This window comes from Artemia franciscana, chromosome 5 (assembly GCF_032884065.1).
Source record: "Artemia franciscana chromosome 5, ASM3288406v1, whole genome shotgun sequence".
Taxonomy (NCBI): Eukaryota; Metazoa; Arthropoda; class Branchiopoda; order Anostraca; family Artemiidae; genus Artemia; species Artemia franciscana.
The window spans coordinates 19,332,076-19,346,386 of NC_088867.1; the positions used below are offsets into that span (position 1 = coordinate 19,332,076).

Below are 14,311 nucleotides of genomic sequence, written 5' to 3' on the forward strand. Positions count from 1 at the left end.
TCGAATCGGGGAAACGAAAATTTCTAATTTAATCTTGTCTGGTTCCTGATACACCTGACAAATTTCATCGTACTATGTCACTTGGTATTTCGAACATTCACCGGTGAACGTTGACATTCATCAATTTCGAACATCCACGGCAATATATATATATATATATATATATATATATATATATATATATATATATATATATATATATATATATATATATATATAATGCGTGTGTGCATATATAAGTACATTACTATTATTACTTTATACTGTTTCAAACAATGGTACTTTTCGAAAGTGATTATTAGGATACTGTTCAGTTCTCAGTTGCAGCTATGGGTGCAATATACCTACTTCTCTTCATTTGACTTGTTTCACCTAAGACTGCTGGCACATGGTGGGCGGCGTAAAGAGTGCCACAGCTGTAACCGTCCAGGCAGACTAATCTGCTGCTATGAGGATGCCTCGCTCCTTAATTACTTACGGCTCGTTATAGAGCTATTTCATAGATTCAATAAGAAGAGCAAACTCATAAATATTAGCACTATATAATTCCAATGTACAATTTTTCAAGAAGGCGTTAACAAGACTTTTAAGGAAAAGGGTGACAAGAACCCTGCGTAAACCTATCGTAATCAGTCAGTGCCTTCATAAATTGAAAATTAGAATTGTTTCGCTTTTTCGCTAGTATTACTCATACTTCTTATAATGTCATGAAAAAATAGACATAAATACCATAGCTCCAAGGTCAAGTTCGAATGCCCAACAGTAATACCATAATAATATACTATTAATTAGTGAATGGTCAAAGGCCAAAGACTATAAACAAAATTTGGTTTGCTAGGCAACACAGAAATTTTAAAACGCCCTGACTGGTCTTTTATTAGTTCACTGGTACAAGACAGCCGAAGCATTCAGATACGGTATTAAAGTAGGATATGAAAACCTACGCGTTTATGCGATCAAGGCAATTCCCCGTTGTTGTAACATTTGCCGGTTCCCTGGACATCTCCAGTCGTCTTGTTCCAGTGCAACACCAAAATTTGCGCGATGTGCCGGTCCCCGTGTCTCAGATAGAGATTCCTTGCAATTTGTCACCTAACTGTGCAAACAGTGGAACCATGTATTACAAAAATAAAGCTCAGCTTTTTGTCTCCGCCATGTTATTTTTCTGACGAGCATTTTCTAACTATAAGACTCGGCAAAACTATTTTAATTAATACATATATGCCTCACGATGAGAAGAATATGACTTCTCTGAATAAACTCTCCAAAGCATGAGCAAGTTTAAAAACTCTTATCCGTAGAATAAGCAAGATTGCCGGGGATTGCCGAGCTACAAACTCTACTGGGAAAAGGAGCTGAAATATACTCTCGTCTCTGGAAAGATGTCACGAGACCGTTCCACATTGATTCGAAGGTACTTGCGCTTCAATGACAACAGTAAGTGCAAGCCAAAAACCGTTCCTTGACATGATCGTTTGTTCAAGGTGAGGCCCATAGTTGACCTGCTGCGAGAAAATTCGATGAAAACTGAGCCTGAAGAAAGACACAGTATCGATGAACAGATTATCCCATTCAAGGGAAGATCTGCTATGCAGTTGTATCTCCCAAGCAAGCCGCACAAGTGGGGTTCGAAGTATTTACTCGAGTTGGAAGTAGAGGGAGCATGTATGACATCGAAATTTTCCAAGACCGAGGAAATGTGGAAGCTGGGCCCTTCGGTCTTGGTGGAGATGTTGTGATGAGGCTCTTGGGTTCCCTGGCACCCGAAGTGGGGCACAAGATATTTTTCAACAATTGGTTTTCGAGCGTAGACCTTGTCGTTCATCTGAAGGGGATTAGATATGATTGTGTTGGGACTATTCGTCAGAACCGTCTTTCAGGATGCGAACTGATGGAAGAAAAGGAACTGAAACGGTTTCGTCTGGAACACGTCTACTGGAGAGTTGAAAAATCTAAAGAAGTTTGCTTAGTGCGCTGGTATGACAACAAAGCGGTCACGCTTGTGTCGAACTGCGTTGCAGTTGAGCCCAAGGATACCTGTAGACGTTGGGACTCCTCCGAGAAGAAATACGTGGAAATCAAAAGGCCCGCAGTGATCAAACAGTACAACAAGTACATGGGTTGCGTGGACTAGGCTGATATGAGTATTGAGCTTTATTCTCAAACCTGAAGGCAAGGCAGTGGTATATGCGCATATTCTACTACGTTCTCGACAGTGCAGTAGTCGATGCCTGGCTAATTTATCATCGTCACTGCTGGCAGTCCAATGACAAACTAATGCCTCTACTGGAGTTCAAAACCTTCCTTGCATGCTCTCTAGGATACTCCGACTCACCCCGAAAGCATCCTGGTAGACCATTATCTCTGGAAGCCGAAGGTAATCCTCCGGAAAAAAATACCTACACAGCCTTACCCCCCCCCCCACCCTACAGACGGGAAACATGAAGGATACAACCATTTTCCTGAATTCAGAAAAGATCAAAAACGCTGCCGAATTTGTCAGAGGAAGACAAAAATACTGTGTATTAAGTGCTTTGGAATTGCACTGTGCCTTGTTTCCGAGAGGAACTGTTTTCTCTCCCACCACAGGTGTTGAACTCGTTTTTACTTTTGTAGTAGTTCCTAGTTTTGTCTGATACAAAAATACATTTTTTGCATTATTTGAAAAAAAAATACTCCAATAAGGACGGATGTTTTTTAAAAGGACATGAGGGATCTCGAACCCTGAACTAGATGCCGAAAATGTGACTCAATATTCGAGTTCAGTAATTTTTTCATCTAGAAACAACCTTCAAAAATTTTTTTTTCTATCGATTTCATAATTCAGTACTTAAAGGGTTAAAAATACTTCTTGACCATCGCATGGCTCTTCGGGCTACTTTTTGGAAGTGTGAGTATTTTGTGAGTGGTCAATAATAAGAACCCAAACGGTTTCAAGCGATTGGTTCTTGATGGTCACATTGGTAGGCAGCTTCGTTTGTATGACTTGTATAATGAGTTAACAAGACAATAGAAAAACTGATATACCTTGGTAATTCTCATTCCTACTCCTGAAAAAAACAAGTGCGTTTTACACCTTAACTCCTTATTCCTAGCTCCTACCCTCCTTTTCTGCATTTGCAGCTGTGGCATTTCGAAAAACACTATGCTATACGGCAAAGTTCTAAAAGTGCAAAAAATAAAAAATAATAGAGTTTGACATTATTCAGCTATACGAACAAGTTATAATGTATTAAATAAAAAAACAAGTTTTTTTAACTGAATGTAAGGAGCGACATTAAAACTTAAAAAGAACAGAAATTACTCCGTGTATGAAAAGGGCTGTTCCCTCCTCAACGCCCCACTCTTTACGCTAAAGTTTGACTTTTTCTCTCAACTCTACTTTTTAAAACAGTAAAAAACTTTAGCGTACAGAGCGGGGCGTTGAGGAGGGAACAGCCACTTTCATATACGGAGTAATTTCTGTTCGTTTTAAGTTTTAATGTCGCTCCTTACTTGCATTTTAAAAAAAATTGTTTTTTTTTATTTAATTTCCGAACGTTTTCAAATTAATGTATGTTCTGATTTTGGCTCTCCGCACATGAATAATTAAAACAAAATTTGCATATTAATTTATTTTTTTTGGCTAAATGGCTTTCTCATAGTTTTCATCGGACAATTTTCAGAAAAAAGGGAGCGGGGAAGTAGGCTTAGTTACCCTCCAATTTTTTGGTTACTTAAAGAATCAACTCGAACTTTTAATTCTACGATCGTTTCTATTAGTAAAAATATAAGTAACTTACGAATTAACTTACGTAACGAACTTCTAAATTCTAATGTTTAGAATTTAAATTTTGTCCCAATTCCTTAAGAATGACCTCTGAATCACAAAGGCCGTAAAATAAATAGTCGAAATTAATAAAATTACTTAGCGTAAGGAGTGAGGTATTAGGAGGTGGTGAACCCCTAATATGCGTAATAATTTCTGTTCGTTTTAAGTTTTAATACTGCTCCTTACTTTCAGTTGAAAAAACTTTTTCATATTTATTTTTTCATTGTTCTTTAAAAAATGCTAAAAAATCCTGCGCCCCCTACATGGAAATTCTCTTCTCCCATGACCAATTCCTCCATGGAAAGTTCCTCCCGCATAACCCCCTCCCCTCAACCCCTCCCCCAGCCAAAAAAAATTCCCCTGAAAGTGTCTGTAAACTTCCCAATAACCATTACTACGTGTAGTAAGATTACTAACCATAACACTGGTCAAAGCTTGTAACTTGCAGTCCCTCCCACGGGGACTGTGGGGAAGTAAGTCGTACCTGAAGCCATAGTTTTTAGGTTTTTGAACTATGCTGAATAAAATGGCTATTTCAGAATTTTGATCTGATGACTTTGGAGAAAAATGAGCGTGAGAGGGGCCTAAGTGCCCTCCAATTTTTTGGACACTTAAAAAGAGCATTAGAACTTTTAATTTCCGCTAGAATGAGCCCTCTCGCGACATTCTAGGACCACTGGGTCGATACGATCACCTCTGAAAAAAAAAACACGTAACCGTGATCTATCTTGTGGCAAACAATATGAAGTTCCACATTTTAGATGGGAGCTTAAAACTTTTACTGTAGGATTCTCTGATACTCTGAATGTGATGGTGTGATTTTCGTTAAGATTTTATGACTTTTAAGGGGGTGTTTCCCCTATTTTCTAAAATAAGGCAAATTTCCTGAGGCTCGTAACTTTTAATGGGTAAGACTAAACTTGATGAAACTTATATATTTAAAACCAGCATTAAAATGCGATTGTTTTGATGTAACTATTGGTATCAAAATTCCGTTTTTTAGATTCGGTTACTATTGAGCCGGTTCGCTCCTTACTACAGTTCGTTACAATGAACTGTTTGAAACAGGGAAGATTTTTCCTGGCCTGTAAGACACGGAATCAAAGGCTATCAAATCAAATAAAAGGCTAGAATTTCCAACTGTTTCGTCAAACGAAAAAAAAGAGGCATAACAAATCTTGAAAATATTAAACACCTCCAAGTATATTGAGACCCAGAAGAGATATGGAAAGCATCGATCGATTCAGACCGTTTAGTTTCAATCGCTTAGGGTGAAAATGTCAGTTTCAAAAAACAAGCCATGCAGTACTTTCTCAATAACGTATTACAACTGCCAATGCCATTTTTGGCGAGTTTTAAATTCTTTTGCCACTATCCCTTTCAAGATAACCCCTAGCCTCCAAACTAAGCTGCACAGTGCAGTCTTGAACTTATAAATCTTGTTATTGTAGTTGCATATACTAGAGGATAGAGTAGAGCGTTTCCCCCAGAGTTCTTGACCCCCCTCCCAAAAATTTCAAGATATGTGAATGGATATTTACAAATGTTTATATGTTTATTGACAAAATAGCGTTTAATTAAAAGATCAAACTTCTTTTCTATCAAATTCTATCAAAGTTCCGAACCATCTTCTAGACTTTTTGCCTTGCTTGCCCAAGTGTGTATTTATCATCCCTAAAAGTAGAACTAGCCTACTTGAAATAAGCATAAGTAAAGCAGGCAGCAGGCAGGGGCAGATCCAGGATTTGCTTTGGGGGGTGGTCGGGCATAATAGGTTACTTCGATAAACTTGCGAACAACGAAATACATGCAATTTAAAGGGAACCTCAACAATATGTGTCGTAGGTAAGTAGCGGAAATAGTCGTAAATTTAACCAAAAGTCTAGCGATGGTTAAAGTTCTAATAAATCTGTTGAAATTAAAATGGTATAAAAATATTGATACAAAAATAATAAGTTATAAAAACCACCCAACCATAAAAAAAATAAAAAGCTGTTCACTATCTATGAAAAATATAATATTTAATATTTTCTGCATAATTTTTTGCCTTTGCCCTTCTGACCGCTATAGCAAGTGAGTTAAGCTTTTTATTGTCAAAAAAAAAATGGTCTTGAACCATCTTTTGGGGTAATGCACTTTGTGACAATTTGTGTACGTCAAACCATTTAGCATGTCGCTTAATTTTGCGGCATCGCTTAGTAACTATGATAGTAATGAAGAGTAGGAAATGAGGATACAGATAAAATTTGTATATTCGTAAAATAAACATTAAACCTTAAATACTAGTTCTTTTTTGGGGTGGGGGGGTAACAAGAAAAACAGAACGAAGAGATAGAAATTCATAGAAGAAACTTAAAACGAAGGTTTTAAGTATAGGCAATAAAGCATTAACTAATCACTGTTTCTTTTTTTTTTTAAAGTGTCAACTTTGACGAAATTTCTAAAATTTACAAATCCAAATTTATTTTCATAACAACGTAGCGTATCACTTTTTAAAGTTCTATATATTTCACTTAAGTTACAGAATTCACAATTTTATAAGAAAAGTCTATTTCTGTATTTCCACAACCGCCGTATCTATTTATTACGCATCGATGTCTACCTCAATATTTTCGTGAATGTTTATAATGGGTAGTCCTGTCAGTCTAGAGTCCTGTCAGTTTAGAGCTCTTCATTAGTATTTCCTCTTCTATTCATCCTAATTTATTCGAATAAAATCCAAAATTGTTGGAAAAATAATAACTCTAATAAAGATGCATGTAGGTATGTGCTTCAAACTAAGTATATGAGTTGAAACACTCCTTAAAAACAAATAATTATGTGTTTGTTATTTTTGTATTTGATAGGTACAGATTGGTGATTTAAATTCTCAGGGTTTAAAACTGTGTAGATTTCTAATTATTTTTTTAATATTTAGATTTTCATATATTCAAATCAAATTTAAATCTCGGTATGGATGTTGAGCACAAAAATAAAGATTTAAAATTTGACTCAGATTTAGCATTAAGTAAACGAATTGTCCTGTAAATATTTTGATTTATAATCAACTAATCATGGAAATATCAATCGATGGCATGTACCAAATAAGTATAAGAATCCTCAGCGGTATATATAGCAGTTTACACAATTTTATGGACAAATATATGCATGCATCCCCTATACGAAAACATAACTATATTTTGTGACTGGTTGGTATTGAGAAGGTGAGAAATTCTGAAGTAATACTGTAGTTGCATTCCGTTTCCGTGGTTAACTCAAGTTCTGTGAATTTCCCCTTTTTATCAACATTTTGTTAGTAAATATTTGAAAAAAAAATCGATGCCGTTCCACTGATTCAAACTGAGAATTCAGACACCCATCTATACCAGCCAAATAAAAAGAAATAAACATATAATTATTTGCCTTCTTTTATAAACAATTTTTCGAAAATCTATTCTTCGTAAAAGATTACTTCGACCTTTGAAGGAGTATTACGGCTCATATACTTAGTTTTAAGTATATACTTATACAAACCTTTATTAAAGTTCTAAAGAGTTTGGCCTTTATTTTAAAGTTTTAGGATGAACAGATGAGGTGATATGTCATATATTGCAGAGCTTTAATTAGATGACAATAGGCAGTAAAGTGGCCACCATTTGCTCACAAAAATCCAAAGCTTAAATTAATAATTTTTGGACTTATCATACATTTACTTTCTATTATACAAATCCCCTAAAAAACCACAATGTTGTAAAAACCACCCTGCTCTGCAAAAAGAGCAAACTCAAAAAACCAAAACAGACAGGCATAAAAAAATTAATGATATCAATTTATTCGCCTCAATGCCATAGCAAGACTTGAAAACAAATTTTTGACAGTAAAAAGAAGTGAATATTTTGCTTTTCAACCCCATTGTGACACCACAATCCTGAAATATCATTTCGACAGCCTAAAGAAGTTAGAATTTTAAATTTCCCTCCTTATTATTATGAAATGAAGATTTTTGCCTCCCAGTTTGCTTTTGTGGTAATACGGACAGACTCCCTTGATTAACTTTTAATTAAATATTTTTTCTAACAGAGACTGAATAGTAAATCTAACAGAGACCGCACGAAGCAGCTGAAACCTTGTTTCAAACTTGTTTGCAAAACGAAACGGTCTTAATAATTAAAAACTTATTAAAAGCTCAACTATTAAAACCTATTACAAAAAAATAAATTTCGTCTTAACCCAAACCAGAGCAAACGGTCCCAACCAAAAATCCACCACCACGTCAGGAAGGGCGCACCCCCCTTAGATCCGCCACTGGCAGCAAGGAGTGGCTACAAAGTTGCTAGTCGTACAGTCCATTAAATCTTTCATTAAATTGTACCATTTTCGTAAATTCATTCTTTATCATATTTCTATTTATCCTTATCCAACAGATACTCTACTTTTCACAGCAGCGTTTACATCCATAGCAAATTCTTATACCGTGAAGGCAAAGGTTCCAACACATTAATAACAGGGGTGTAACCAAGACTTTGATTTAGGCAAGAAGATTCCACCACAGAAGATCTTAATGTAACCATCACATAATCACAAAGTCTAAAATTCATAGTAATTGTTTTGATTTTTCAAAGAGGAAAATATCCCGTGTCCGGCCGGACCCTAAATCCCCTGCTGAACAGCTGATTAAGAATCGTGTTAGTAGTCACATGGGTTTTTGTTTGTGGTCAAAGGTATTTTTGAAAGTAACAAAAAAGGAAAACAAAAATATTATTTCATTTTCTCCATGCTGCAGGCTTGCTAGGAAGGCAAGCCTGGAAAGTCTCAAATTTCACTAGAGTTCCGAACATTGCCTGAAGAAACATCCAGCGTCCCCTGTATGCAAAAAAAACGCTAGAGGCCATAAATGGACACAGACTCAACCCCAAGGGGCAAGGGTGGTTGAAAATTCAAGCCACTATTTTTTTATGTTTCCAGTGGGCTTCTAAAACCCATCTCGGAGGGGGAGGATTTCTATTATACCTCTGAGGATTACCCCGAGGAATTAGGGTTAGGAGCACGAAAGAGGGGCATTTTCAGTCAATAATTCTTTATCAGTTTTGAACAGGACTACGACATTGGTGCGTGGATTCCTACCAGAAATGCCCCACTCTGTGTGCCGATAGGCTGCAGGCTGCAATACCAATGTACTAACCTGTAATTACTCTTAAGTCAAGCATTTACTGATTTGATGTTGAAAATTATTGGTTCAAAACGAAGAAAAAAAAAGAAGCTTAGATCGAAAAGAGCTAATAAGAAAAATAAATTTCTGAGCTATTGACAAAGAAAGTGTCGGTTAAACAAACCTCAAAAAACGACGTCGGTATGTCATCAGAAATCACTTCAGTTAAAGGCAAAACCAATCCGATTATCAAAAGAACTTTTCCATAAATTGCAGACAAAGTCATCAGCCACGCATCACTGAAAACATGAGAGATATTTCTGCTTATTCAAATAAGAGGTCATGAGTCACTAATTAAATGAAGAATTCACAAGAAGATACATATAATATACAAAAATAATTGACTGTGCTAATTGTGTATTCATTAAACATTACTTTGAATTCTAAGAGGATCTTTCCCGTTATACCTTTAAGTGATCCGTTATACTTCTAAAATGATACAATTCAATTTAAAGAACTGAATTTAAAGAAGAAAGCTAAGCAACAAAGAAAAAAAGAATGACGAAAACACAAATCTTTTGTCTTTACGAGGCGACTATAGGGATGCAACAAATAAACTAGTTTATTTGTTTATAACTGCTACAACAAAACATTGGATAATGGTAGAATTGCAATATAAAAAAAGAGAAACATACATAATCAACGAAAATATAGGATAAGACGATAGTTAGTGAGGAGAAAACATGTATAATGTAAATCTGGGTTTTTTATGCCGTGATTTTCACAATCATCATTCGCAGGTGCTATAGATTTACAAAATATAGCAAAACAAAAGTGACTAAAGTGGAGATTATCTTGTACTCGCTGCTAAAGCTATTTTTGAGTAGCTATTCGACCCACGAACGAAATTATGTTTTCTAATTTCTTTCATTTTTCACAAGGGGAAAATTTTCCTCGGCTTTTAATTATCTTTACTTTAAATAAATTCACTTTACTTTTTTTTAGCTTCTTTAAGTGTTTTTACTTGAAAGCATAGTCCTTTTAGCTATTAATATATTTTCTAGCTTCTAGGTTAAGCAGCCTTCACGCTATACACGAAGTTTTTTCTAAGTGGCTACATTATGTTACGCTACAATAACACTAGACTAACGTAAAAATTCATAAAATAAACAAAATTAATGTTAAAATCATTACAATCCCCACAAGCAAAGAATACAAAAATTAAAATGCGGAATGGAGATGGAAATTTAAGCTCTGTCAAAGTTTACGAATTTATTTTCAATTATGAATTGCAACTCCAGAAAGTTCATTTCGTTGCTAAATCGACGTAACAAAAAATTCTAAGTGGATCCTGAGTGTATTAAATAAAAAAACAAGTTTTTTAACTGAAAGTAAGGAGCGACATTAAATCTTAAAACGAACAGAAATTACTTCGTATATGAAAGGGGGTGGTCCCTCCTCAACGCCCCGCTCTTTACGCCAAAGTTTGACACTTTCTCTCAACTCTACCTTTTAAAACAGTAAAAAACTTTAGCGTAAAGAGCGGGGCGTTGAGGAGGGACCAGCCCCTTTCATATACGAAGTAATTTCTGTTTTTTTTGGCTAAATGGCTTTCTCACAGAATTGATCGAATGATTTTGGGAAAAAAGGAGCGATGGAGGAGGCCTAGTCCCCCCCCCCAGTTTTTTGGTTACTAAAAAAAGGCAACTAGAACATTTAATCAATTTTTATCAGTAAAAGATATACGTAACTTACGAATTAGCTTACGTAACGAACGTTTGTATTCGTATGTTTTTATTACGTATATGAGGGAGTTTGCCCCCTCAGAAGTACCTCGCTCTTTAGACAAAAGCTTAAGTTTTGTCCCAATTCCTTAAAAATGACCCCTGAATCACAAAAGCCGTAGAATAAATAGTTGAAATTACTGAAGATACTTTAGCGTAAGGAGTGAGGTATTGAGGAGGGGACGAATCCCCTCATATGCGTAGTAATCTTTGTTCGTCTTAATGCTGCTCCTTACTTTCAGATAAAAAACTTCTTCATATTTATTTTTTTAATTGTTTTTTTTAATAATGCTAGAAAATCCTGCGCTCCCTTCATGGAAATCTTCTTCCCCTGTGACAAATTACTCCATGGAAAGTTCCCCCAGCATATCCCCCTCTTCTAAACAACTCCCCCCCCCCCAACCAAAAAATCCCTCTAAAAACGTCTGTACACTTCCCAATAACCATTACTATATGTAAGCACAGGTCAAAGTTTGTAACTTGTAGCCCCTCCCACGGGACTGTGGGAGGAAAGTCGTCCTCAAAGACATAGTTATAAGGTTTTTCGACTATGCTGAATAAAATGGCTATCTCAGAATTTTGACCCGTTGACTTTGGGAAAATGATTAGAGTGGGTGGGGGTCTAGGTGCCCTCCAATTTTTTTGGTTACTTAAAAGGGCACTAGAACTTTTCATTTCCGTTAGAACGAGCCCTCTTGCAAGATTCTACGACCACTGGGTCGATACGATCACCCCTGGGAAAAAAAAACAAAAAAAACAAACAAACAAATAAACATGCATCCGTGCGTGATCTGCCTTCTGGCAAAAAATACAAAATTCCACATTTTTGTAGATAGGAGCTTGAAACTTCTACAGTATGGTTCTCTGATACGCTGAATCTGATGGTATGATTTCCGTTAAGAGTTTCGTTAATGATTATTCTATGACTTTTAGGGGGTGTTTCCCCCTAAAATAAGGCAAATTGTCTCAGGCTCGTAACTTTTGATGGGTAAGACTAAACTTGATTAAACCTATATATTTAAAATCAGCATTAAAATGCGATTCTTTTGATGTAGCTATTGCTAATAAAATTCCGTTTTTTAGAGTTTTGGTTACTATTGAGCAGGGTCGCTCCTTACTATAGTTCGTTACCACGAACTGTTTGACTGAGTACTGCCTACTATAAAGAAAATTATACGCTAAGTCGTATAACATAACGCAAAACATAACGTAAAGTCATAAGTTATGCTAGTGTGAAAGGTTCTACGGCATGGCTGCCACCTATAGCACGAAAGTACAATTTTAGCACTATTTCATCATGTGTAGCACTGTAGAACATGTTACATCGAATTTAGCACTTCATCTCTTATATGACCAAATTGAAAATATAGACACACAAAATATAAATACATGATGTGTCTCACATCAAAATATATGTCTGACAAAATTTTATGCATGACCACTAATCTAAGTACACTTAAACGGTGCTATAGTGAAAAAAAAGATTTCACTGTAGCACCGACAATGACTGTGTAGCACGCAAATTTGTGCGATTATAGCACTTTAAGAACCAACCGCAGTGGCAACCCTGTTCTACGGCGCAGTATCAAAAACCATTAACTATAAATACTTGCTAATCTAAACACGAACCATTTCAAATCTTCATTATTTAAATAATCCATGCAATTCAAATTTTAAGACTATTTATGACAGTTAGGGTCTACAAGGTTTTTGCGCCTCTGTGTAAGCAGAATACAAAAGTGTTCAGACAATATTTCAGTCATCTTTGCTATTCCATTAATAGCCATTAAGAGAAAAACCAACGAAGAAAAATCTCCCCTATAAGGACTGCCGAACAATACTCCCCAACTGTTTTATTAATTGTATATATTTTTGGATTTGGTCGGCACACCATAGCGAAAGATACATATTCAAATTTGCATAAAATACTAATGTTACTGAAAGGATCATCAATAAGAACCCAATCTTTCACAGGTGTGAAAGACTTTGTGTATCTAACACTGCCAAACACATTGGTACCAATTGACGAAAACGAATCTGGAAAGAGGGGATTTATTTTATAAAGTCTAGGGGGGGGGGTACTTTGTTGTTGTTATTTTAATGCCAAAAAACTTATTTTTCAATGAAAATATCAATAAAAACAATTTTTGGAATCTAGGATGGGGAATCTAGTGAGTAATTTAGACAGGAGATTCGATAAATTTACAGAAAAGTAAATTTATTATTAGTATGGTATTAGTAATATATTAGTATTAGTAAATTTATTATTAGTAAAATTAGTAAGGGTTTTACAGTACGATGGTGTAACTTTTGATTGATGAATTGCCTAATTAATGTTATCAATAGACAGTGGTTGATTCATGGCATTGTTTCGTTTTATTTGATATAGCATGAAGGAGAAGATTTACGTTATTTCATGATGATCCCCATCGTCGCAATACGTAGATAGCTAACTTTCGCTTCGTGCCTGATTGATATTATCCATAGTTTTCATGCAAGCGAAAGTTAGCTTTCTTTTGAGTTCTCAAAGAATTCAAGAGTGGTAATGGTGGATATGCAAGAGTAACATTTCCAGAAAAGCTAGTACTCAAAGATAATGCAAACCTAAAATCAATAGTTGATGATGAGGGCAAGCTTCTTGCTAGTGCCTCTGGTAACACGTTAGCGGATGAATAATCGTTTCATTGTCTGTAATTAAATAAAAAAAAAACAAGTTTTTTCAACTGAAAGTAAGGAGTGACATCAAAACTTAAAACGCACAGAAATTACTTCGTATATGAAAGAGGCTGCTTCCTCATCAACGCCCCGCTCTTTACGCTAAAGTTTGACTCTTTCTCTCAATTCTTCTTTCTAAAACAGTAAAAAACTTTAGCGTAAAGAGCGGGGCGTTGATGAGGAAGCAGCCTCTTTCATATACGAAGTAATTTCTGTGCGTTTTAAGTTTTGATGTCACTCCTTACTTTCAGTTGAAAAAACTTGTTTTTTTTTATTTAATTTCTGAACGTTTTTGAATCAATGCATGTTTTGATTTTGGCTCTCCGCAGAGGAATAATCAAAACGAAAAATGCATATTTTTTTTTTTTTTGGCTCAATGGCTTTCTCATAATTTTGATCGACTGATTTTGAGAAAAAAAGATTGGGGGACGAAGCCTAGTTGCCCCCCCCCCCGATTTTTTGGTTAATTAAAAAGGCAACTAGAACTTATAATTTTTTACAAATCTTTTTATTGGTAAAAGATTTACGTAACTTATAAATTAGCTTACGTAAAGAACTTTTGTATTCTCATGTTTTTATTACATATAGATAGATAGATAGATAAGTGTATTTCAAAAACCCGTGGGCCATATACACACAAAATATAAATAAATAACAGACAAGCAAGGAAATTAACAACAGTACGAACACGCACAAAAAAAAAAAAAAAAAAAAAAAACAGAATTCAACGCAAAAAGTACCTAATCTAACTACAAAAGAAATTAATCATATAAAAATTTTTCTTCTTATTAAAGATTTTTCTATATATACTCCCCCATATATGAGGGGATTCGCCCCATCGTCAGTACCTCGCTCTTTACACTAAAGCTTAAA

General features: G+C 35.3%; 1 protein-coding gene across 1 annotated transcript in view; it reads right to left on the reverse strand.

Annotated features, from left to right (window-relative positions):
* The window catches only part of LOC136027058 (proton channel OtopLc-like), a 428,472-nt gene that overhangs the window by 369,370 nt on the left and 44,791 nt on the right, over positions 1–14,311 (reverse strand). Inside the window, exon 4 of the mRNA XM_065703987.1 lies at positions 9,124–9,238. Within this exon, the coding sequence (XP_065560059.1) occupies positions 9,124–9,238 (115 nt within the window). The remainder of the gene's footprint in view (positions 1–9,123; positions 9,239–14,311) is intronic.